At 39.7% G+C, this 27,333-nt stretch overlaps 1 protein-coding gene across 10 annotated transcripts in view; it reads left to right on the forward strand.

Moving 5' to 3' along the window:
- ZNF462 (zinc finger protein 462) overlaps window positions 1-22,840 on the forward strand; it is a 96,262-nt gene extending 73,422 nt beyond the window's left edge. For all 10 annotated transcript variants that reach the window (XM_083817703.1, XM_083817701.1, XM_083817699.1 and 7 more), the window contains 6 exons: window positions 4,644-4,908; window positions 6,866-7,002; window positions 12,446-12,669; window positions 15,119-15,251; window positions 20,372-20,486; window positions 21,557-22,840. In XM_083817703.1, coding sequence (XP_083673829.1) covers window positions 4,644-4,908; window positions 6,866-7,002; window positions 12,446-12,669; window positions 15,119-15,251; window positions 20,372-20,486; window positions 21,557-21,758 — 1,076 coding nt within the window. In that variant the 3' untranslated portion in view covers window positions 21,759-22,840. The remainder of the gene's footprint in view (window positions 1-4,643; window positions 4,909-6,865; window positions 7,003-12,445; window positions 12,670-15,118; window positions 15,252-20,371; window positions 20,487-21,556) is intronic.
- Window positions 22,841-27,333: the final 4,493 nt, after the last annotated feature.

Here is a 27,333-nt window from a genome sequence, read left to right on the forward strand (position 1 = left end):
CATGCAGTAAAGGTACTTTCTAGTGTACTTGAACAATTGCTTCTCTTGAACAATATTTCTCCCTCCATCCATATCTCTGATTGTGCAAACGTAAATACTCGCATTAGATGTATCAAGTTCTGCTTACCCTGAAAGGATGAAGCAATGGTTTGATTTCTTTCCTTTAATAGATAATTTTCCTTCCATCTCTCGCCTGATGCTCAGTGTTCATTACTTAGACATTTCCAGGTGTTGCTCTGATCTGTTTTTCTTGTGTTTTTTTTTTTAGGTGTCATGTTTTTGTCTGTTTTGTTTTTGTGTCCATGGTTATTGATGGTTCTGCAAATACCTACAAATGGCTAAAACATCATTTGACTTCCAAGCAAATTTATGTAACTGGATCAGAATCTTTATTTACTTTTTTCTTCTGAAAATATCTCAGTTTTCCTTCTTCAGGTGTCTGAAACATTTGCTATGTGCATGTAATATGCTGCACAGGATCCATGAAAATTGAATTTTCATTTTGCTTTTGCGGTGAGTTTTTGCTGTATATTCTTCGCCCGTGTATAGTCTCAAGATACGCAGGTGTGTATCAAGTTGCATTTTCACCATTGCATTGCATTGTGGGGGAGACTGTGAATGCCTTTTTGGACAAGGTAGTGACTTTCAGTAGTTATGACAGACACTTCATGCCACTTTGTGTCTGCACTCTGGGTGAAGTTTTCAGAATGGCAAAATCACTTACCTGGCACTGAAGTGTTTTAGGCACTTCTGGAAATGCTGTTTTTCTTCCCCCCTTGCGGAGCCACTGTGAGACTTTCTAATGCATTGTTACCAGCACATGGCAGTAATTTAGATATGGCTGTGTTGATGGGACACCATGAGGACAGTCTTTTCTTCTGCTTTCCTTTCAACTAGTCATTTTCTCATTTGGATATGAGAGTGTGGTTGTATATCAAGGGTGAATGCTGTGGTCTTTTAGATCCACAGGTGCTGGCATGGATTAAACTGCCTGCTAACCTTGTTATTCTTCCTGTGCAGGTAATCTGTAGGTAGAGATGTTAGTTCAAAGTTCTAGTCATAAGATTTGCAACATTGTCACTTTTCTTCTGTGTTTGACTGCATCAATTACCTTTAATTTTTGCCTCTTGGCATGACTATAGGTGTCCTTTTACTTCAGAACATCCCATGCCATTAACTTGCTTTTGGAGTTGCACAGTTAGGTCCTTATTTCACTTTGGATAAAATAATTTTTAAAAATGGTTTCTGTGTGTGTGTGTTTTAAAGTTACCAGGGCTAAGTATTCTGTCATTTATTTTCTTGTGGTACTTTGAGGCTGTTTTATGAAAAAGAAAACAGCATTTTTTTGGTTAACATGTAATCAGTACTTCCTAATGTTTGTTTTTTCTTCATTTTCTCCCTCTGTATGTTTTCTTTTTTTACTTTTTCTTTTACATTACTTCATATAATTTTGTTAACTCTTCCCTTTGCTTATTTTAATGTCTTTCTTCTGTTTTCTGACTTTGATGTAGTCTTCTATGGCCACTTTACTTTTTTCACACATGTATGGCTGGACCATCTTTGTGCTTCTGACCAAGATTGTTAATGATCTCCTAGAGTGCTCCCAACCCTTTGAGCCATGGATGCAGGCAGGAAAAGGCTGAAGTGGAACTTACATTGTGTGTAGCCATTACTCGGTTTTTGGGCAGTTTTGAGGGTAAAACTATTTTCTCTTCTTCCTTCCTTCTTCACTCTTAACATCTGGGCATCTTGTTGTTGCAGCAACACAGGCAAAAGGTGTCCATCATTTTGGTGCACACCAGCTCAAGGCCTGAGTAAATGCAAAGGCACTTATGGTACTTGGTTAACATCTAAGTCAGCTTGGCACACGCAGAGCAGTTGGAACACCAGCCTGCTCTTCCAGCAGGAGTAGAGTAGGTGCACACATGAAAGTGCTTTGCCAGTTTGAGGCAGTGCTGTTTCTTAAAAATCACTGTACCATTGCTCATTGTCTGTGTCTTTTTGATTTTTTGATTTTTGATTTGTCTCACTAGTCCTTTCCTCAGTTGCTGTTTTGTTGTTGTTTGTTTTTTGGTTTGTTTGTTGTTGTTGTGTTTAAATCCCAACTTCCAGACCCCATCACCTGTTTCTTACTTGCTCGCATTCCCATCTGTGCTGTGTGCTAAACGGCTTGGTTGGAAACAACTCAAGGCAGTTTCCATCCTTCCACTACCTTCACTCATTTCAGAGTGGGCATGAGCAGTGTGTCGTTCAGTGCATACTGAAGTTCGTGGAAAACCTCACGTGACTTTAGTTGGCTTTGAACTTAATCCGAAGTATTCCTGGTGGAGCTGGGTTGCACCTGCATGCTAGCACATCTGTATGGCAAGCTGATTCTCAGAAACCAACAGAAGCCACATACACGTGTTAATGATGGGTATTTTTCTTCAGGAAGTGCTAAATCTTGCACGTCAGAAGGATAGTAAAATAATGAAAGCTTTTGGCAAGGCAAAAGGGGAAGAATATGCAGGCAGAGCTAGGAACATGCATGCTACCGTTGTTTAAGACTCTCCATATAAGCTCTTCAGATTTTTTTTTTCCCCTGTATCATAACTGTCTTAGTTGTAACAGAATGATCCACCAAAAATTATAAGATGACCAGTGTGAATATTTAAAGGTAGGATTTGGTTTTGGCTGTTCCTGATGACAAGGAAAGCTACCTTGTACACTTTTCTTCCTGTGGGAATAATCATGTAGCTATCTGCTCCTGCAGTTTTCATGTACCAGAATCCACAGCTGGAATAATAGACACCAGACACCTGTTTTTAAACCTGCAGATTTCTTAGTGGTGGACATCACTAAGGTTTTGGCTGGGAATCTTCATGATGTGTTGTAAAACTTTGATGCCTCCTTTCTGAGGAAGGGAACAGTGAATTACTAACTAAACCTTAATCTAGTGGGGAGCCTGCTTCAAACAAAAGGGAAAAGAAAGACTTAACATTTGAATTGGTAGAGCTCACTGTGAGTCCTCCATGGTGAGGGAACCTGCTGTAGAATTGGTGAAAACAAGACTTGATAAATGCTGTATTGTAATCCAGCCTCTGTTCATGAGACTTGGATAGGAAAAACAAAAAGTATTTAGTTTAACCAGAATCTTTCATGTCTCTGCTTTTGTCTTTACTGTACACCTGGGGGTGAAGCCAGGGGAGCCTGGAGACATTTATCTCAAGCTTGTGTTTTGTCGGTGTGTTTGTTTTTTTGTTGTGTTGGTTTGTTTTTTTGTTTCTCAGGCACGTATAACCCCCTTTTGTAGTAATGAGAAAAGAGGGTGAGCATTTTACTCTTTTGAAGACAGGTGGAGAAGTCCCCATGCCGAGTGCTGTATAGGCCTGTTTGCCTTTTGTTTCTCCTTACTAATTGGTTAGAATGGATGGTATTAAGTTCCTGCAAGTATGTCTGTTAGAGAATTCCTGCATATCTAGCCTCAGGGAATTAAGCTTTGGAAAATGAAGTACCCATCAAAGCAGGAGTTGGCTGGTACAGTTTGTATCCTGACTTCTTTTCTTTTCTTTTTCTCTCTTCTTTTTTTCCTTCTTCCAAAAAGCTTAAGAAAAGAATCTTTTGTCTTCTTTTCATGAAAGTTACACTGAAATTCATCTGTGCTTTATTCATCTGCTTTCATTTGTTCCATTCATGGGCAGCTGTGGGTTATACAGGACAAAGCAGATGAATTCCTAACCTCCACATATAAGCAGTGTGTCGGAAAAGGTTCAACACACACCCTGCCCTTTTTTGCAGGGGCCAAGTAAAGTATTACAGCTTTTAGTGTCAGTACTGAGATACCTCTGGACTGTGTTTTTCCACATGCCATTAAAATGGTGTGACAGAGTTTTTCTGGCTTGTAGAACGGAGGTGTCTATACAGATTTATCTTTTTCTCAGTACAGCAAAGCTTAGTAACTTCTAAGGAAATGTGGTTTAGAAGTTTGCTTTACTGAAATTTATGAGTAAATAACTTTTTTCCATGATGACTTGATTCCAAACATCCTCAACTCAGAGTATTTGAATTTACCTGTTGTGAAGACCTCTTCAAATGTGACAAAGTAAAATTTCATCTTTTTACTGCAGTTAACTTTCTGTGTGGGTTTCTCAAAAAATTCCATGAATGATTAGGGAAGAGTATCCATTTCTTTTTTCTTTACTATTTTTTTCCCCCTATTACATAGGCAACTCACATGTATCCTATGCCAGATCTTCGTCTGGTGTGAATTGGCATAAAAAATTTCAGAGAACCTGGTCTGATTGATGCGCCAAATGCATAAGTGCTCAGCAGTATGATTAATATTGTTTACCTTCATAAATGAAAAATGTCTTAAGACTTCTTTTTAAACTACTTTTAACTTAAATCTGTTGCTACTTTTTTCCTCCCCAAATCAGATTTTAAAAAGCATAATTTATACTGATCAACTTTTATATTGTAGATTGCACATTAGGTATAGAATTGGTTTACCTCTTCTTCTTAATCCCTTCAGAAAGCTGTCAGCAAACTGACGTCTTTCCCCTGGTCAACACCCTGTAAAAGCCAATAGGTGCTGGAGCAAGTCTTGAACCTTTTTAGGTTTGCTGATCCACATGGAATAACAGCTTCTCTCTGTTTCTCCACAGACTCTTCATACTCAGAGCCTCCTGATGTTCAACAGCAGTTGAACCACTATCAGTCTGCAGCTTTAGCCAGGAACAACAACAATGTCAGCCCAATCCCACTTTCAGGGAGTGCTGCAGGAATGGAAAAAACGGAAGCCATCCTTAACTGTGAATTTTGTGAATTCTCCTCGGGTTACATACAGAGCATTCGGCGTCATTACCGTGACAAGCATGGAGGGAAAAAACTCTTCAAGTGCAAAGATTGTTCCTTTTATACAGGCTTTAAGTAAGTACTGTGGAAAACAGATAAACTGAACTCACAAGGATTTTTTAGTACTTGAAAAGACTTCTGAGATCTTTGAGAGCTGGCTGTAGCTAACAGAAACATGGCCACTGCTGACCAGAGAGAGGAACATAGGAAATGCCATGCCAGATCACAGCAGCATCCATGTAATCCATTTTCCTCTCTCCTACAACAGCCGGTACCATCTGCTGCAGACGAAAGCACAGTGAGTCCTTGCAGTAGCTTTTACTTGCTGAAGGAGATGGTACAGGTAGTGCTTTTTCCTTAACATATGCAAGTAGAGGGTTTTCCTTATCCTCAGGTGTGAAAATGTTCTCTTAAAAAATAAGGTCATTTCCTGGTGCAACTGGCATGAAGCATGAGAAAAAAAAAAAAGTGTTTTAAGGAGATATGAAAAGTTATATCCCTTTCTGAAGAAACCTCTCTCATGTAATTTTATTTCTCTCATTGTTTATCTAGCTGGAGTGTGTTCTCCAGAGTAACTGATAGCACATAGAGACATTTCAGCAAATCCAATTAGATATTGCAGAATGTAAAATCTCAGCTGTCTTGTGTGTGAGTTTTAGCTGTTGTTCCCTAAGGAAAAAACGCTTATGCACCTGTGCATCATTTCACTCTGATATGCTGGACCCTCAAGCCTAAGTCCCCTAACTGCCATTTGAGATCTCAAATGTGTTAAGTACTCAGGAGTCTGGTGACAGTAAATAGTATGATTGAGTACAGGAAAGACGTTCTGTTAAAGAAAATGTTGAGCACAAACCTTATCAATCTCCACAAGAGCAACTTTTATTTACATATCTTCAGGCCCTCCCCCCCTTTATGGTACAATTATGCTTTATACCCTGATTGCTATCTGTCTTCAAGATTACCAGTTATCATTAGATCCGTTAAATCTGCTCACATCTTGCTAGTGCCTTTTACTGAGATGAAATAAAATCATCTTAAATCAAATGGCAATTAAAGATACACATACTTGTGTAATGGAGTTGTATTTCTTCATGTGGTATTTCAAACTTTCAAGAACTAAGTCTTCTTTTGGAAGTACACTATGTTTTCTCCCTTTAAAAAAAAAGGGTAAAAAAGCCCATACAAATCCCCCCTTAAGCTCACTGTAGAAACTTAAATGCATGAAAGCACTCACTGAAGTTGATTGAAATACACCTGTAGAATTTGATGATCCCTGGCTTGTGCCCAATGCCACTTGTATTAGTAAGTTGTTCAAGCTAGCAGTCTTGCAGAACTTCAGTGAGGACTTTTAACTCAAGTTCAATGTGGCAATCTCACTAGTTTTTGCAGGCTTTACCACTACCTTAGGAACAAAAAAAAATAACTAAGTCCCCCAAGTTTACAGACATGTCTCATTTCAGTAGTTGAGCTTGTGGTTAGGTAGATATATAGTTAATTTCCTCTATATGGAGGAAGAGTTGCATGTCTCTTACAACTCTTAAGTATGCCTGTAACGTAATATCACAATGGTCTTGTCTTACAAAGACAGAGGAGGTTAAGAATGTTATTTGCCTCCAGAAATACATCTGTATTCACCCTGCAGTCCAGAACAGTTAGATTTTACTCAAGTTGCTAAAAAATATTTTTTTGTTAGAAAAAGTACACAGAATATTTCAGCCTGAAGACAAATAATGCACATAGAAGATGGGAATTCTTTTGGTATCTTAACTATAACAACGTGACTATAGAGCAACTCATGCAGAATATATTGTCAGAATGTGTGCCAGTTACTTGAGTATACAAGCCTACAAATATTTTTGCTCATGTGTTACTCATGTGAGTCGCCCTGCTGCAATGCCATGTGGCACTGTGAAGACAAGGCTGAGTGGTATCTGTACCATTTTACAAGACACTTTCCTTATAGAGCTGTGACACTTCATCGTTCACTGCACACCTCTTTTGACTGCTTCCATCTCTCCCTCCTGTTTCACAGATCTGCTTTTACTATGCACGTGGAAGCTGGGCATTCAGCAGTTCCTGAGGAAGGACCCAAAGACCTTCGCTGTCCTCTTTGCCTATATCACACCAAATACAAACGCAACATGATTGACCACATAGTTCTGCACAGAGGTAATGATATTGCTGTATGTGTCTGTCTGATGAGGGAAATGCTGAATGACGCCTGTGTATTTCAGACTGGCTTCATTAAATTTTCACCTCTCTGTGCTTGAGCACAAGTACATTGACCATCAGGACACCAATAGGACATCAGGCCTTCAGTATTTTTTATTATTTTCTAAATGATACATCTTAATAGTTTCCTGTAAAATTCAAATCCGTTGAAACAGGACAGATTCAACCTCTCTAAAGTAAAGCTTAAAAACAATTTTAATAGTCTTCAAGCACCTATTTACCAAGAGTAGCACTAATTTACAGCTTTGATCTAGGCTAGAGTTGTATACTGCTTTTGTCCTTGTTATTGTAAAGTCCTTGCTATCAAAAACTCTGGGGCACAGTATACCAACTAACTGTAGAGGACCCAGAATATCTCTTGATTACTTGCTTGAAATCTTTCTCTTCGTGATGTGTCACTGTTCTTAGGATCAAAACAAGAATGATCATATTTTATTTTTCTTTAAGACTTCATTTCTTTCTGCTCCTCTCCCTTCTTTTTTTAACCCAGCTAAAAATGGGATTAGGGATTTCTATATTGTATTAACTGCAGGCTTGCTAGCTCAGAAGAGACAGCTGTTTACGCTCTCTGGGCTGGGATTCCTGCCCATAGCTATCACATTTGATGCTTGTAGATGGTCTGTTGGCTGCCGAAATCCAAACCCATGTGTTGGGATGGCACTCTGCCTGCTTGCAGGTTGGGCAGAGTTTCACAGTAGGATACTGGTGGTGTGCAAACACAAGTTTTGCATGCCATCTTTTTCCTGGAGGAGATCCTGGTGTGACAAGCGCTATCGTAATTCCTTATAACATAGCACTTACCACTGTTGGTTACTTAAAGTCCTTCTTGTACCAAAGGAGTGAGGTTGGCAGACTTGATACATATCTCCTAGCACAGCTATTCTGAGGAAACATCTGGGAAAAAATGACCTGTCAGTGATTCAAAAAGCACATTACAAAGCTGCTTTATTTGGTTGTAAAAGTTTGGCAGATGCTTTTACTTCCTGTCTTTGAAGGTGTTGCAGTGTCAGATTTTGCCCAGCTTCAGGGCATTTTCCAGAATTATCTCTCTTCAGAAAAGAGGAAGGTTTAGTTAACCCTTGTACAGTAGACTGTGTGGTTCCAAGTGATGCCAAGGTGTGCTCTTGTTTGTCGCTGTGCCAGAGCACCAGTGAACACTGCCAGACATTTAAAATACAGATAGACAGACTGAGGAAAGGACGTGATGGACTTAGTTAGGAAAGTTTCCATCAAACATAGACTTTACACTGGGAGTGTCTAGCTGCAGTAGTGAAAGAGCACTTCATGTAGCTGTGCTGCCTCTACAGAGGTGTTTCTGACCCATTGCAAGGAGGTGATTACCTCCTGAGTAAGGTACACTGTGGATATGTTCTTTTGTTTTGCTGTTGTTTCAAATGCACAAACCAGCCTTGAGCCACTGTGCTGCTGGGAAAAAAAAAAAAAAAAGATAGCAAAGGACATGATTGTATACCTGCTAGAGCACCGGAAGAGGTAAAACTGTGTAAAAGAAGTTTTAATAAACAAAACAGAACAAACAAAAAAAAGGCACCCCTACAATTTTGTTTATTGTTTGGCAGCAAAAGCAGATGATTTTGACAAGATTTAACATGCACCGAGAGAATGAGAGATGATGAACACAGTCTGGGATAGCCTTCTTCTTTTATAGTCATTACATTGATAAAACAAGAGTATAGTTAGAGTATAGTTGTGATCTGTGGTTAAAGAAAATCAGTTTTTAGGTAGATGGAGTGGTGCAGTGTGTAAAATCAAGAGTGAAGGATTTGATCCATTTCATGTTCCTCCTGTGTAAAAAGGCACATTTACAGATGCATAACTCTTATATTACTTCCAAATTGTTGCACCTGTAGTCCTTGATGAAACTGCATGTGCTTGAAATGGAGAGTATATTTGCGTCTTAATTAGGGTCTGTGGACGTTGACTTTCACAGGCCTAAAGCATTATAAGCTGTAAGGCTGAATGGCTTGTGAGAAATAATTAGACAAGAAATTTGCATCCCCTTGAGGACATGGGCAAACAGGATGCTTCCTAGAGCCTTCTTGCACGTGTAGCCTATTCTGTTCAATCAATTCCTTATCAGTGTAAAAGCTGTTCACCGTCCCTTCTGCAGGCACAGGTGGAGCACAGACTCATTGCCTTTTGGTGGGCCATATTGGGGGACTGACACATCTAGAGGATTTGATCCTCTGTTATGCAGGCAGGTGAAGAGAGAGAGTGTGGTTCTTGCGTTCTTTCTGGCTTTTCTGACAGGCAAGCATGGGAACCTTCTACAGAGACAGAAATCTTGCTCCATGGCCAGCAGAACTATTGGCCTTTAACTTAGTCTGGACGGTGTGATTAGGTTTCATTATCCCTTCCAGCAGCATTTTGGAACACGCTGATATTTTTCCAGGGCTGAATGCAACTTACCAAGATCAGTGTTAGGTCTACTTTAGTGTCCTTGGGAAATTATATTTTCTTCTTTTAGTGATCATTTTACTCTCTTGCTGGCAGAAATGATGATTTTGTTCTTCCATTTAATAGAAACTGCACCCATTTATCTCAAATAGTAAGTTCAATATAAAACATTCAAATTTCCAACTTAATCTACCCCCCAAAAGGTTTCATTGCTGCCTGTGCCGATTCCTTACACATGGTTTTTTCTGTTGTTATCTCTTGTACACACAGCTTCATTCATACATGCAGAACCCTTGTGGTCTGCTTGCTTTTGGCTACTGAAACACAAAATGGTATGTGTTCTGTGACTGTAGCTTGTATTTACATTCATTACAGGCAAAAAATGCATATGTGCAAACACCCAGCAGTACCAAATAATTTTTCTGTAGGCTCAACAGATCGTAGGACTATTTTGTTTGCACTTGGTTTACATTTAAAGGAAGGAAATGAGTTGTGTGTGCTATAGTCTGTTGGTGAGTAAAGAATTTTCCTTGTTAACGAAGGACTGATAGAATCATGGTCTTTTTTATGACTCTAGACAAAAAATGTATGTCTGCTTTAAGTAGCAAATAACTAGCACGTCAATGGCCTTTCAGTGTGTTCTCTGATCTGCACTGGAATTAAGCTGAATGTTTGAGTCTAATTTATGATTGAATTTCTTAAACTGAGATGATGCTGTTTAGGTGTTTGTTTTGTTCTTGTTTTTTCTTAGACCTCTTGATACTATTCCACAATTCATGACAACTTTTCTGTGAAGCATATATAGAAGTCTTTGTTTCATAGAATCATTAAGATTGGAAGAGACCTTCAGCATCATCTGGTCCAACTATCACCCTTCTACCAATGTCACCCACTAAACCATGTCCCTAAGAGCCAGGTCCAACCTTTCCTTGGACACCCCCAGGGATGGTGATGCCACCACCAAATTAGATTAGTTTAGACACTGCTAAAGTCTGAAGAAATCCACACTTGAGAAAAGAAGCTAAATCTTTCAATTTTGTTAGAGGCTTTATGGTTTGCTGTAGTTTTGCCAGTTGCTCACATATGATTAGTGTGTTCTAAATGAGTAATTAAATACAGAAAGCTTTATAGAGGCAAGCCAGATATAAGAACATCACCTTACAAAATGTGAGGTTCTGGGTCCAAATCACCCTGCGAGTTCCAAAATAATTTCTTCGAGGTATCACTCTATGAGCTCATCAAGTAAAAGTTTTAAATCATCCCCTAAAAGTAAAATCCTTCACTCTAGAATTTATGTTTATCTTGCTTTTCTCATGTTACTGTGTTGCTTTTCATTTGAGGAGTGTATGTGTAATTGTGAGAAAATAGGGTTTCCTGATGTGAGCTAGGAAATGCTGAGTTACTACAGAGTAGTAGATAAAACATTTTATACTATGCCATGTTTTAGTGTTTTGTTTTATGTTTTAAATCTGTGCCATGTGCTATAAGAAAAGGGAATTTTCAGATATTTTAGTTGGTGTTTCTCTTTTTGGACGCTTAACTTAGCATTTTCACTTTTGAAACCAGCTGCTTCACTTATTCAACAAGTCCAAAAGCACACAGTAGCAACAAGCTTCTAAAAAAATCTTTGACCACAGAATCACAGCTTTAAATTCTGTTGTCTCTTAGACTATATTTTCCCTTCCCTGCTTTCCACACCAAATGGCCACAACTTAGCGGCTCTATAGCTAGAAAAGCTGTTATTGGTGTAGAAAAGAATCACAAGTCCTCCAGGTTTTTTAGAGATTTTGCTTTTTTGAAGTGGCCAAAGTGGTAGTTATGAGGTAGGAAAACTTTTGTATTCTGGGAGAAGCTGAGGAGGATGGAATATTTTCATGGGCTGTGGAAAAGGTCTTGTGAGCAGTGGTGGCACATGGATTGGCTGAAGATAATAGTGGAGCCTTTTACCACCTTTTAGAAGCCATAAGTGACTTTGTATTTCTTTGGTTGTCTTGTGTTGTGATATTACCCTCCTCGCTAAAGAGAAGGGCCCATTTGCTCAGATTTGTATGTGGATTACCACATCTCATTCCCGTACCCTTCTTGTCAACCACCTGAGATTCAGGCCTGTTTTTTTTGTTGTTGTTGTTTTGTTTTGTTTTGTTTTTTTTGCTCATTTGTTTTAATATGTTAAGGATGACTTGCATGAGGAGGATCAAACTCCTCCTTTAATCTGCAGTCCATAAGGGATAACAGTACTAAATTTTAGTGTTCTAATTAAAAAAGGCCAGTTAAATAACAAAAGCCCATAATAAGGACCTTCTGGTGACCCTCAGCTGAAGGGTCAAATTTGGGATTTCCCTTGTGCACACAGTTTGGGGAACACAGTGGATGAGAGTTACATCAGATTCTGGTTCTGTCAAAAGACTGAAACTAATTGCTGCTCTGTTAAACATCTGTATTTTGTTTGAGAAGCGGAGAGTTTAAAAACTCAGCAAGAGCGTTTGCTGTACATGCTTGTATCCCTGATCTGAACTATGGGAGGTGTGACATGATGTGTGTGTAGATTTTGAATCTGAACTTTCTAGCAGTTATGGATGTGTTGGGAGTTTCTGGTGCTGGCTGAACTGCACAGTCTCTTCCAGAAAAAGGTGCTGCCTTACTTGACCTCACAGTCACCAGTGAGTAGCTTTGAATATCATTTGCTCCAAAACCTCCATTCCCATCCTCTTTACCCAATGAGTAGTTACATTTGTGGGGACATCTGTGTCTGTAGTCTTAGGCGATTAGCCCTGTTGTTACAGAGAATTTTTTTTTTCGTGTGTGTGTGTGCGTTACTCCAGTTTGGGTCCCACTCCTATGTAGGTGGATCTGCATACCCTTATACAAGATTCTGTTCTTTGTGTGGGTGGTAGTTTCCAAGCTGTTGACACGAGGCCTGGTATTTCATAAAATTTGTTAAGCGAACATTGTCCTGTTCCTACAGAAGAGCGGGTCGTTCCCATTGAAGTCTGCCGTTCCAAACTGTCAAAGTACTTGCAGGGAGTTGTTTTCCGCTGTGATAAGTGTACCTTTACCTGCTCCAGTGATGAGAGCTTGCAGCAGCACATAGAGAAGCACAATGAACTGAAACCTTACAAATGCCAACTCTGCTACTATGAGACCAAACACACAGAAGAGCTGGACGCTCACCTTCGAGATGAGCACAAGGTAATTACAAAATAGTTTTAATTTGTAACTATCTACTCCTTGCAAAGGATGTATTTAGTTTATTTGCATGTTAACTCTGATTAAGCCAACCTGCCTTCTCTTCCTCCCACCCCATGACAATTGGAAAACTAATCCCATGTTGGATTTTACTTCCTGTTTTTTTTTTTTCTTGTTTTCTTTAGAAAGTCAAAACTGAGAGTTTCTAAAACTGTTAGATTGATCAGAATTGGCAAACTATTTTCTGCAAGGTGTGATCATCTGGAAAAGGCACTTATGAATGGTATTTTTTTTTAAAGGGGAAAAAAAAAGCATTACAAAACAATATTAAGGCTATATGATTCAGTTTTTCTAAAAGGCAGGAGATTCCAAACATAAGATTGCTCTGGCAACTTAAGCAGCATGTAGTGCCATGCATATTTTAATAACAAAGTGGGCAATACCTTCCGTTTACATTTAACACTGGAAAGATAAACTGCAAATGTAATTAAGTCCTAGCTTAAGACTGCTTTGGAGTTTTTGTGGAATCCATGAGTACAGACCTAATCCAGTCTTTAAGAAGCCGCTACAAGACTTCCCACAGACTTCTGTTAACTTTGAATTTCTGTAGCTGTGAACTGTGTATCTGGGAGATACTGAAGTTCTAGGACTTAGTTGTGTTTTGTAGTATTTATCAGAGTATTTTCTTGTTACATTTCCAGGGCAGGCAGCTATTTGTTTCCATCTATTGGAGCTGAGCTGCCCAAGTCCTCATTAAAACTCACTCTCACTTCATTAACTGAACAACACTTCCCTTACCTCCAAACATGTTTATGTCGACAGTATTAGCAGATCAGAAGTCCAAGCAAAACTCTTTGCACTTAAAAAATAAACAAACAAACAAATAAATAAGTAAATAAATGTTTGGCTGTCTTGTAAAAACAAACTCTGTAAACTTAATGTTGGCCTGCTGTGCTTATTTTTATTTGTCTTCGTCTTTATAACTCCTCAAGAGTCTTCTGCAATTCATGCGGTGCATGAGATGCTCCTCATTTTCCAATCACCACAGCAAAAGCCCTGGCATATCCAGGAGACATTAATCCTCATTCTTTTCACAGTGGATCAGAATGGGAAGATTATTCCTCACCTAGCTTTTCCTTCCAGTTTGTACCTGCAATAATGATCCCAATAGTTTACAGTATCTTTTCTATGTCTGTATTCAATAATTTATATCTTACTAATTTGTGTCCAAGTTCTGGGCTCAGATACCCAAGTGATATATTGCACCTTAAAGATTTCCTGTGTATGAACTGGGTCGAATTAAATGCCTTGCATGTGGTCTTGTCTGTTTAAGTCTCACTGGGTAACGTGTCAAGTCAGATAACCTCATCCCAGCTGTCTGTGGGTAGTAGTTCTAGGAACCCGATTACTTGTACACAACTGCGTTTAGGATAGCTTGCTATTTGGAGATATACTAGAGTCTAATTCATATGACCCTTAGGTTCATTCAGATTCCCTTTTCTGCAGAGGCATAAAAGATAGTCAGTGGGGGTTGGTATTTCATTCAGCATCTTGCAGGAGATGTTGTACTGCACTCATTCCTCTGTCTCCATCCTCTCTGCCTCTGTAGCTCAGTGCCTGTGCTGCTGGAGGGCTGTCTTTTTGTGTGAAAGCTGAATCCAAAATCCTTACCAGCAGTGATCAATGAGCTCAGAGGGCTCTCGTCATCAAACAAGTATTAGCCATAGTTTCCTGGTCATGCTTCCACTGTCTGCCTCTGCTGTAAATCTGGACTGTCCCTCTGCTGTTTCTAGTGAATGTAGTAGAGTTCCTGACTTCTGTGCCCTAAGCTGCTGCTTACATACTGCTGCCTTGAGCTATTAAGTGCTGGTGCATTTTACCCTAGGGTTAGCTGAGTTTAACTGCTGGGTGAAGTGTTCACATTATAGTCTATATATCAGTTTGCAAAGCACTTTGAAGCTGTTCATGAGAATTAATCTGTTATTAACGAGTGAAAGTGTACATGGTGTGCAGCAGCCATGTGCTTAGTAAAGGACTCATCCTTTCATGCGTGACGATGAATGAACCAGCCACAAACAATTTTCTTTCAATATGAGTGTGCAATGGCAATGTTTGACCATCATAGTAGAATGATCCTGTAAAAGTAGGATACAACTTAGTACTTTATATTTCTTGGACTTCTTTAGTTTTAATACCTCAAAAACAGGAAGAAAAGAGGATAATTTACTGAATGGCATTAATCTTTGAAAACCACAAAATGAGAAACACAGATAAAACAGTGAAAAATTAATTGTTGTTACTGAAAATAAATGAGTGTTAATTTGAGCAGGTCTGCATGTCACCTGTGGCTGAGTAGGCTTTGGGGTATACTGGATTTCATTTTGCATATGTGGTGTTTTTTCTGAGTAGCTGGTGGTCGTGCTGATTGCTGACAAAAGTGTTTTTGTCAAAGGTGAGTCGTAATTTTGAGCTGGTTGGACGGGTTAACTTGGACCAGTTGGAACAAATGAAGGGAAAAACAGAGAGCTCCAGCAGTGATGAGGAAGAAAAAGAAGACGAGTTAAGTCCCAAGACCGAAGAGAGAGGTCAGTACAGTGCTTTTTTTTTTCTTTTAAGACACAGCAACGTGCCCCACCAGTCCCAACAAGGAAGGTCAGCTGTTGACTCTACAGCACATTCCAGCAGAGTCATGTAGGCATGCCAGGAGGAACAGAATGGAGCTTTTGTGAAGACACCTTTCCTGGGGGAATCTCATGTTTCTAATCCTTATTGCAAGTTTTCAGTCTGTTAAGAAAATACGTACTATGAGAAAATGCATATAGGATCGTTGACTTTATCTGCCCATGCAGAGATAACATCTATAAGGTCCTGGAAAACTATGCAAGCTGGGAGTACTTTAGAGGTCTCTCAGATTTTCTGTGTTGGTAATCAGTTTTTAGCTTCTCAGTTGGCAGTGTTCAAGCAAGGGATGAAGGAGTCATGGCCAAACTTTTTTATGGGCTGTTCCTAACTCTGTGCCCAGCATTCCTTCCTTGTTAGAGAGCTAGTCCTGTTGTAGTTGTTGCAGTTGGCAGCTCTAGAGCCAGGGTAGGTCCATGTCCAATGTATACCATTGTGTATTTATGTGCATAAGTGCATTTCTATGAGTAATCCCACTTACTTTAGCAAGGCTAGGGCATGTACTCGCTAATGCATTTGTTTTGGTCAACGTTATATCAATAGGGAAAAAGTAATACCCTTATAAATCAAACCGTATGTTGTCCTTGCCCTCTCCCAGTATGAAAACCAACTTATTGCAAGTATCTGGTCTAAATTGTATGTTGTTTAGTTTGCTGTGGTGTTCAGTTCATTGGTCAAATACAGTATGTTCATGACTCTTTAATAAGCCCTATGATGCCTCGATGTTGGGATCCTGGGGGTCATTCACCCTCCAGGTGCCAATGACTGCAGTTAGCTAAGTTTTTATGTACTTAAGTAAAGATATGCCATGATGTTTACCTTTTTCCTCCTGAATTTTCAACTTTCAGTGAAAGATTGATTTCCAACACATACAGGAGTTGTTCACAAAAGAAAAAGTGTCTCCCCAAATCATTTTAGACCTTGAAAAATTAAGATTTCTGGATTCACAAGTTGTTTTCAGAACAAGAGAGGTGTAGTTCATTTCTCTCACCTTCTTAATAGCCAGGCCCCAGTGTCTTGGCTTTTGTTTAGTGTTCCTGCAGCATAAATTCAGTCTGTGCTTATCAGTAGCACTTCAAGTGTAGTTAATGATAGTTTTTATTTAAATGAGAAAGGAAGCTAGTGGGATAGGAAACCATTTACATTTTAATGAAAAGTATCCTTCACAAGATCTTAGGTAGCAGCAGTAGAAAAATCAGAGGACCTGCTAAAGGGATATTAGCTCCATATGCATTTCAAAGTTCAGGGTTATTAAGTGTGAAAGCCTGATCAGGTGTCAGTTCAGGCAGAGCTTCAACCCTCAGAGGTTCATGGCTGGAACACTTTGTCTACAGGACCACCCCCCTCCTAGTTGCAGATACAGCACAGTGATTAATGTTTTGGATAGACCCACAGCTAGTAAAGGATGAAGAGTCACGCTGACCTTGTGAGGATTACCTTAGCATTACACAGAAGCAGTGCTACTGAAGTGACCATGGAAACTGTGATATCCAGTACAAGGGGAAGAAGATGCTGTCTGCCAGGCCTTACAAATCCCTGTAAATGTGCTGTAGGGAGGGGGACAGCCCAAGGTGAAGTTCATTGGTTAAATTGGCTTTAGGATATTTCTTTTTGTTATATTTATGGTGCAAGTGTAAAAACATCGCCTTCTCTGCTGGAGATTTAAACTTACAGGGAAAATAGATAAGTGTTATCTCTGTGTTTCATGTGATCTATAGTTAAGCAAGGGATAGTGTGTAAACAATTCTAAGTTTTATTCTGTACTTTTTCCACCTGTGTATTTCCCATCAGCGGCTGGCTAAAAAGGGATTTGTGCATGATTGTTTAGATGACCAATTTAAAAAAAGCATGCATATTTTCTGGCTCGTTTTGCAGGTATTCTTTCCTGACTGGATGATAAGGGTGATGTTTCACCATTATTAATTTTTCTCCTTTTAATCTATTACAACTTGTAATATTTTATCCTATAATAGGTTGAACAGGATTGAATAGGAAAACATTTATGCCTACTGCAGAAAGTTATATTTACTGTATTTTTCTTGCCAAATTGTAGTTTACCACTTTAAGGTGCAAGATCCAAAGTACATTTTAGAAAAATGTCCCAGTGAGACAGGAGCTGAAAGTGTGATTGGATGCAGAGTTGCATGTTGACATCGTCTCCCAATGGATTTTTAGAAGATACTTCTAATGTAGAAATGGTTTGCTGTCTTAGCAGAGGACCAGACCCATGCTTTTAAATATTGACTGCCACAGTGGCTAATGGTGTCACAGCTCTCAAACCACATCAAACTGTGTAGTCTCATATTCCTCTTGGGGGTGCTTTTGATGATTCTAGCCTTTGTGGTGTTAGCAGGAAGTGGGATTTGCTGAGAGTGCCTCTTTGTGCTCTTGAGAATCTGGAAGCAAATGCTGCCTGAACCCTCTGAAGTCTGTGACTTTGGCAGAACCAGGGTTTCTTTCCATGAGTCAAACGAGCGGCCTAGATTCACCGCTTTGACTTCAGGCTGGAATGCACAGTACTGAAGGTGCAGAGAGGAGTGTGTTGCTTCTCCAAATGGACTACTGGGGCAGTGGACCAAAGAAGAACGAGTGCCCATGCGAGCAGACAGAGATGGGTATGTCCCCTCAGCAGAGCTGAACAGCTGTTTTTGATGGGAAAGGAAAACAATGTTTTGCTTCTGGTGAAGGACAGCAGAAAACATAATGACCTGGAAGGAAGAAGATGGCAGGGGCTGGAGAGGAAAAAGAGGGTGTTTGTCATACACCACAGAAAGAAACACTGCCCCTGCTAGAGACTGTGTCCCAGATGACCTCTGTCTCACCAGAATCTACTTCCATGGTAGAGGGGGGAAACAGGGAAGGATACAGAAGTGCTTGTACATAATATTATGCAAAAACAAAAAATACAAACAAACAAAAAGCAACAACAACAAAAAAACACCACCAAAACTGAAGACAAGTCAGGTGTCTGTGCAGTTTGTTACCTCTCATCCCTCTCATTCTCAGGCCCCAGAGAAGAGCAGCTTCTGATACTCCTTCAGGGAAGCAGTCCAAATTCACAGCCCTAGAAGCAAAAATGATCAGGAAGTAGGGTGAACACTAGAGTGTATTCTGAAGAGCTGGTGGATTTACTAGAGTAGCACTTGCTAATCTTAATGGGAATTGCAAATATAAATCCTCCCTATTTGTTTCAGCAAAATATCCTCTGTAGTACATATCTCTTCTTTGTAGAGAACCAGAACGAAGTTCCTATTGTGTACTATATGGCAGGCATATTTCTTGTACAGAAGAGCAACTTCTGCTTCCAGAACATCTGCCCTCTACAAATATTTGTCCCTGTACCATGTCTGTGTGTTGCAGTGTACTTATAAATTTGTACCACACACATGGATTAAGATCCAGATGGATTTCCCCATCCCTGGAAATGCTTACAGCCAAATTGGATGGGGCTTTGGGCAACCTGGTCTGGTGGGAGGTATCCCTGCACATGGCAGTGGGGCTGGAACCATTCTGTGATTCTGTGTAAACTGAACTAATGGTATTGACTTAATTTCTGGTGTTCCTATTGACACAGCACCTTGCTTTGTGATGTTTATCCACGTAATAAATCACCAACAGTAAAAACTAGGAAGCAGGGGTGTTTCTTTGAGGAGGAAGAAGCGACAAATGATGTTAAGAATAATTTCATATAGAACTTTACTGAAGTGGGATATGTGTCACAAAAATACCTTTACAGAACTTTAGATATGGATAGTAGTGCTTGTGTGGACAGTTTTAGGATCATAGGCTGATCTTGAACAGAGTAAATCTGTGAGTGAAGAAATCAAGCGAGCAGAGATCAGAACTAGAAAGAAGCAAAATCCCTTTTATTATGTAGTTTGGGAGGAGTCAGAAAGACATTCTGTTGATTTCTTGCTTAAGATAATCCCTGCTAAGGAATTAATGCTCTGAGCAGATGGTGCTGTCTCATATCCAGCAAAAGAATCAAGTGAGATAGTCCATGCAATTATTTTTAATGGCTTGTGTGGTGATCTTCTTAATTTGTGAGAAAATGTTTCATCTTTTGTTAAAGCTGGCTGTGTTCACGTGGGTTTTGGCTTTCAGAAATACTGCTCCCTCAGCTGCCAGTGAGTTCACTCGTTTTACTAGGTGCTTGACACTTCTGCAAATGAGGCCCCAAGCCCTTCGTATAAAAAGATTAGGATGGGATGAAACACCTATGCAGTTATGATGCAAGACTTTTACAGATACTCTAGCTTGTAAGACTTCATAATGAACAGTCTATTTCTTCTGAGGATCACATGTTAATCGCAGAATCATAGAATGGTTTGGGTTGGTGCTCCAGACCCTTCATCATCTCTGTGGCCTCCTCTTGACTCACTCTAACAGGTCCATGTTAAGAGGTCTTGTGCTGGGGGCCCCAGAGCTGAATGCAGTGCTCTAGGTGGGGTCTCACGAGAGCAGAGCAGAGGGGGACAATCACCTCCCCAGCCCTGCTGGCCACGCTGCTTTTGGTGCAGGCAGGATACGGTTGGCTTTCTGGGCTGCAAGCGCACACTGCTGGCTCATGTTGAGCTTCTTGTCAACCACCACCCCCAGGTCCTTCTCCTCAGGGCTGCTGTCAGAGTTTGTGTACAACCAATTCAAAAAATTGAAATGTAGATGGGCTTTTTTTCATTTTTCTTTCAAGCCATTTTTACCATAAACTCCTCTCAGTGTTAGTTTTGAATTCAAACTCCACAGTCTCTTCATTTATTGAAATACAAGGACAGGGTGTAGTAAGTAACTCTGTTACATTTCTTTGCAGATATGTTCTAAGATTTAGGATGGGATATGTTACTTGGCAGTGTCATTTTGTTTTGGAGAAATTGCATTTTCACAAACACAATAATTGATGGGTATGTCCTTTTGCTTCTTAGAGATACTCTTTTTCTCTTGGAGCAGCAGAAGGGATCAGAGTAGGATCGCAGTGGTCCCTTCTTGCCCTGGGACATAAAAATTCACAGGCTGTGCTGACCTTTTCCAGATCCCATGATGTTTTCTGACACTGGTCCTCCAGAGAAACGCTTCCCGTGCGAGTTCTGTGGCCGATCATTTACAGAAGGCTCTGAGTGGGAGCGACATGTGCTGAGACATGGCATGTAAGTTGGTTTACCCTCCTTCACCAAAGAGCCAGAGGTAACAGTAGTAGTGTATTCCCCCACAGTATTCTCACCTTCCAGCCAGTCCCATGATGAAGGCAAACATGTTTACATGAAGGAAGAATTCTATCTTAAGTGTTGCTACAGTTATTGGATGTCTCTGTATGAGAATTTCCAGTTCAGCCTTTTTTAACTGCACAGCCCAGAGTGGCTGTAGACTGTAGGGCTATCCCTAAGTGAATACCACATAGTTGCCCCAGGATAACTTCAGCAGAGTGTGCAGTTGACTTCGCCTGCCAGTAGAGCAACTTAAAAACGGCAAAAAAATATGAGGAATGTTCTAGGAAGCACCATTTTTTTTTCTCTTGCCTTTCTTACTATGTTTATATTGCATGCTTGCAGCTAAACTTGTAGAGCAGTGCAAAGAATTATGTGCAGAGAAATTACGGTAAGACCTTAAAGGGGAGTTAAATTTGTAATGAACTCCTCTTAAAATGAGCATAGTGAAGTTCATAGCAAAGATCTTTGTCAACAGTTTGCACACCGTGGGATGATACGCGTCACAGATAAGATAGCTGTCTCTGGAACGCTTAATTTTCCTTCTCTTGATGAAGATCAGTTCTGTAGTACAGATGTCTTTGCTGACAAGAGTTTCTTCAAAGAACAGAACTTGTTCAAGGTTGCTGTCCTGCAGAAGACATTTAAATACAATATTGTAACTTAACTGTGGCAGGGTGAAAAATACTTTAATCTTAATACCCTTAATCTTGTCTACCTAGGTAAGAGTATTTGAAATGTTGAAAGCTAGAAAAAGTTTTATTGGATCATTAACTCTTTGGGAAAAGTACTCTTTTCCTGTGCCTTTCTTTGAGCTCTAATGTCATGGGTCCCACTGGCAGCTTCATTCCACTACCTCTCCTCTTAAGCATGAGGTGGCAAAGGTGTGGCTGCTTGTGTCAACTTTTTTAGGAAGAAGTCTGTTTTTCCTCCTTCTGTGGTACGCATGGATTGGCTTTGCTGTTCTCTGTACTGACTGCAAGTGTTTCTGTATTCTGCTGCTTGGCTTTCAGGGCACTGAATGAAAGTAAGCATGGGACCAGCGAGGACAGCCAGCCGAAGGAGGATGTGGAGGAGACTGTTAGCACACTGCCAGAAGAAAAAGAAAGCATTGAGAAAATGGTGCTGGACTATTCCCACAACAGTGAAACAGTAGTCAGTGTGGTAGCTGCTGACAAACCTCTCCAAGAAAACCCGGAGGCCAAAAACGAATAAGCATTTGGTGTGATTTTAACCAACGTACTTGAACAGTGATGAGTGGGATGGGGTGGGCGGGCGGGGCGGGCAGAAGGAAGAAATAAAGCTGCTTTTAGGACTGAATGATCTATTTTCAAAGCACTGGTACCTGTGTGAGTGTGTGTGTATTAAAGTTATTTAAGTGGTGGAATAAGTGGCTCCATTACATCACTGCATCTTTTCTTCTGGATCTTGACAATGGGAAGTTACATTCATATTGGACTAATGAAGAAACTCCCCATATTCCTACATTACACAACGTGTTTTGCAGTGGAGACTTGGATTGTTTGTGAATGGAGGCATCGTGAGCCTGGAAGAAGTAAGGGGATAACTTTTCAACGCACAAATTTTGGTGCGTTTTTCTAGTTTTAATACATAATGCTTTTCCAGACTGAATGCAACTGCTTTAGAAATGAAAAAGAAAAAAAAAAAAAAAAAAAAGAAAACAGAAACAAAACAGAAACTGCTTTGCTTAAAACAGTCACCTGTTTCCTAGTACCTCAAAATTAACCAAGGGAGATCTCTGCATTTGTCAGTACTACCTGTTGTCATTGTGGTTAAATGTAGAGAGACTGCTGGGCAAGGTGGTGAATGGAGGAAGAAAAAAGTTTTAAAGAAAGAAACAAATTGTGCTTAAAATCCCAGTGTGGGTTTTATTTCTTAAAATACTGTGATTTTTTTAATTATTTTAGTAAAAAAAAAAACAAAAAAAAAAGAGAGAGACTTTAATTCCTAGATAACTGTTTGTGAATTGTCATCCTTTATTCCAGGTAAGCTGTTTGTTAGTATTCAGTTATAATTTTAGGATTTGATAGATTTCATGTGACTGATTGTGCGGTTTTGTTTGCCACATTTATTTTCTATCAGCCTGAGGTGTTACAAATACAGCACAATTAAGTTTGTCATGTAAAATGAATTATTTCTTTTCAAGGGGGGACAGGGAAAGGAGACTAGATCTTGTGAATAGAACTTTTTGTTGCTGTTGTTGTTGCTGTTAATTTTAAACATACGTAAATAACAAAGATGTTTTAACTTTTTTTTTTTTTTTTTTTTTTTTTTTTTTTTTTTTTTTTTTTAAGAATAAAGAACCAAACTTACAGCACAGCTATGCAGCTTGCGGGCCAAACACATAGGTCCTCATAACCGTTCTGTTGCTTGTCATATTAACATCTATCAGTCTCACACCAGTAACGTTTTGTTAAGATTGGCTGCCTTGTTTTCTTCTGTCCGTGGTGTGCGTGCTTTCTTTTTTGTTTTGGTGTGGTGGGAGGGGAGGGGTGTTTGTTAACACATCTTTTTGCAAGCGGAGGTGTAATAGTTACATATGACATTGAGCCTGGAGAACTACTTTACTCGATTCAAGGTGGAGTTGCTGAGTTTTTCCCCTCCTCCTTAGCTTTTAGCATGAGGGGAGCAGCGTAGAACGAATAGGAACCTACATACCTAAGTGGCTGATCCTGCACTTTTCCTGGGATGGAAAGCCTACCAAACTCAAGGGGATTTTGAGCAGGGAATACAGGATCTGGTGCCCATGGTATGTTCTGATTGTGAACAAAAAAGAGTTTCTTTCCAAAAAGTAGAAAGTACTTGACTGAAACCTAGTTTTAGAAATGCATGTGTCTTTGTTTTTTTTTTTTGTTTGTTTTGGGGGGGATCTATGGGAGGGGGAGGGGGGAAAAGAGGAAGCTGCTGGGAAAACGGTGTCCCAGAGAGCTTCACATAAAATTGATGGCAAAAATGTTGCATTTGTAGAATAAGTGCTACTTGAGAAGCATGGTGTTTTGCGTTTGAGGATTCATCAGTTGTGGGGTAGGGGGATTCCTTTGATTTTTGTTTTCCAATTTTTTTGCCTTTTTTTGAAGTAGGGAGGGAACGTCATGTGAAAAACACATTCGAGGGACAAATATAAATACACATTTTGTGTCTGTATTTGTTTTTAATTGGCCTCATTTCAAATGTATTTCAACAGTTCCATACCTGGATTGGGTGTTTGCAATGGTTACCAAAAATGAAAAAGAAAAAAAAAAAAGAAATAAATGATTGTGACATGCTTTTATCACTACTTTATTTTTCAAATAACATGTAAATATTGTAATCCATTGGATTTTGTTTTGCTAACCTGTTAATAAAACATACGGGACCATTATCCTTTTAACAAGCTTAGAATGTCATATTGTTTTCCTTTTTTTTCTTTTCCCAAAAATGTATACCTGATATATTGTGGACACACATTTTAGATGCATTATTATGATTCTGTTGACTGTAATGACATAGAATTGAAAATAACATTTTTTTCATTGTTTAATTTATACAGAGGACTTTTTCAGAGTTTGACAGAAGGAATTAAATAGCAAAATGCTAACCCATTGGCTTCAGCACTCGGTATTTCCTGATTTTAAAATTACTGCTTACTGATGGGGGATAGGAAGGGGATACTGAACTGTTGCACTGACGGGTTTGTTTTTTTTTAAAAAAAAAAAACAATGAAAATTAATAAAAACTTTTTAAGAGTGTGTGCCTGTGTGTGTGTTGTTCTTTATTGGCTACTTTCATGATGGGACTATAGAAATATCTATGTGACTGGTTCTGCATTTAACATCTCTGGGAGGGAGTAAAGCATCCCTTTTTCCTCTCTTCATCCTTTCTCCCCCTATTTCATGGAAAGGGAACTTTGGATTTACAGGTGGGGTGGGGTGACTCTTATCTAGCTCACATAGGGGTGAGGGGTCTGCCACATCCCTGAAGAATGCCTTACATATCCACCAGCCCAACATCCATTAGAGGACAAGGGCATATTGCCAAAGTCTGCTGACTCCTCCTGAACCCAAACATAGAAATGAAGAAATTTTGCAGTCTGTCTTGAAGGATCAAAATAGATGGAGACAGGCTACTATTTGGATTATCAACTCAGTCTCTTCATGAGTTGGGATACTGTATGCTCCAGTATCTGATGACCTGAGACTGTGCTTAATCAGAGTTGAATATACACCCAGTTAGCTGGGGCAAGGGGGATTATTTTTTGCCTTTTCCTCTGTTGAAAACCTTAAATGATGCTTGTGGTGTTGTCTTGGAATCTTTCTTTGCTAAGTATAGATTTTTAAAAGCACATTGAAAAGATGTCAGAAGTGTCCCCCTTCCCCACCCAATCACCTCCTTATTTTCCATGTGTCTTAAAATAACTAATTTTTTAGCCTATCTATACAAAAAAAAAAAAGAAAAAAAAGGAAAAAAAAGGGGGGTGGGGAAATGATGTATTTTAGGCTTTGTAGACATTGCCTTTTTTCAGTGATCTCTGGAAACCTTTGTCCATGAGGGAGGCCTACAAATAACTTGCACACTATGTTCTACCCCAGAACTAACTTGCACTTCGAAAAGAGAAAGGGTTGCCATTGATCAGCCACTAACAAGAATTACATGACTGACATAATGAAAGACCTTGCGATGATTTCTAGAGTATTACAGTTCTGTTATCCCATTCACCTCAGTGGCAGGTTTGTGTAAGTGAAATTGAAATAAAGCCCTCTGTTTTCCCTTCCCAGTTGCAGGTTTCTGGCTGAATGGGACTGGCTCACCTGTCTTGAAATTCCTGTTCTGAATTAAAATACATCTTAATGTTTTGGGAGAGGAAGAAGCAAAGGAAGTAGTTGCTATCATGAGTCTCTACTTGAAATTCCTTTTCTTTTTTTTTTTTTTTTTTGGTAACTGGGAGCCCTGGGCTTCACAACAAGCATTCATGCTGTTGGACAACTGGTGCTCTGCACACAGTGTTCCCAGGCTCATTGTCCTTCCTTTTCTTAAGAAGTCTGGGTAAATGTTTACTACCTTATTACTATCTGACTCCTGGCATTTTCATTTGGCCTTGAAGTGCTCACACTGGTGCAAAAGCTTTGCTGGAGTTGCTATGGGAAGGGAGACCACAGTCTCCCTCTCTTGCAAACACACAACCTCCCTAGAGTTGGGTTGAGCAGCCTAGGCCACAGGTTACCTGGTGATTTAGAGACCAAAACTGAGGATTGGCAATGTCACAGAAAAGATTGTAAGTCCAGTACTGCAGGGCTTTCAGTGGACAATCTACTGTTTGCAAAATGAGTGGGACTTATGTGATACTTGTACCTAAGTTATCTTGGAAACTGGTGTCTTATGGAAGACTTCATGTGAACTTAAACAGTGAAAGTCAGTCTCCTGGCTTCAAGAAAATATCTCAATATCAAGAAAAATATCTCAATTGCAGATGTTCGGTACATTTCAGTGAAAACTACCCCAAGCTTCTCCTCTCCTCCCTACCCTGAAGTGTATTTTGTTCAATATTTTTTTCTGATAACACAGGACTTTTCCACCATGAGAGCCAACTGTCTGGCTCCAAAGCAACCAGATTACTGAACAGGAAATGATTCTGGGTAAGAAGATTTTGGAAAAGGGGAATGTGTAATCCAAGATAGGCTTAAGATGTTACAGAAACCTCTCTTTGTTTGCAGAGTGGTTAATTCCACTGCCCCCACACCAAGTGCCACTGGAAACAGGGATTCCAGTTTGAGCAGTCTGGAGTGCAACCTGCAGCGTTGAAGGCTACAGTCCTCCCAGGATGCAACAAGTAGACCTTTTGATGTTGTCTTGTCTGTCACTTATCAGACTGCCCTCAGATAAATGGGTGGCGTCAAATAACCCCATGAGTCAAAGGTGGGACTGGAGGGCATAAGTAAAAGAGCGAGCATCCTGGTCAAATTTTTGGTAAAGAAGACTGATGCCTATTTGGATCAATAGAGGTTTGGAGAACCTAGTTGAACGCATCATTCTTCCTGCTGTGTCTGCAGTTACTTACCTGTATGTGGAAATGCAGTACACCTTTTGCAAGGGTGCAGGAAGAGAAGGAAGTCTGATTCATCAGTCATGCAGGTTGTGTGAGTGTGGATATAAAGGGAGAAGGAATTTGAATAGGGTAACAGGACAGCTTCCTGAACAGCGGAGTGGGACAACAATGGAGCAGGTCATCCAGTGAGGATATGGTATCTTCACCCTTGTTGTTTTTTCAAACACATAAAAGCCATGACTGACCTAGTCTAGCGTTGGCAATAATTCTGCTCTTAGCAAGAGGTCAGACCAGAGACCTCCAAAAATCCCTTTCAGGCCCATTTCCTATTTCAAGATAAATTTCCCCTGACATTTTGCAAGTCCGTGATTTTGGTGTGAAATACTTTAAGGAGGTGCTCATTGACTCATGAGCTCTTCTCTGAACTCAGCATTTGTCTATCTTATGTCCACTCATTTTTAACCAAAAGGCATTACTTCCATACAAATATATGCCCAGTGATGTAATGCTCCTACGGTAACAATCTCATGGCAGGATCAAAGAAAATTTTTAGCAGACTTTCTGTGTGGGTTTATTTTCATCATTAGCAAGGGACAGCACTGAACAGCGCTTAGATGTAGAAAACAGCTATCAAATAGGAGAAGATATCTCTCTGTGCTTCTGGGATTCCTCTCGGTCCAAACTATTTAATTAATTCAGCCTTGGATCTCACAATTCCTTTTCTCCAGCACTCCCACAATATGCTAC

Source organism: Anser anser (genome assembly GCF_964211835.1).
Source record: "Anser anser genome assembly, chromosome: Z".
NCBI classification, from domain to species: domain Eukaryota; kingdom Metazoa; phylum Chordata; class Aves; order Anseriformes; family Anatidae; genus Anser; species Anser anser.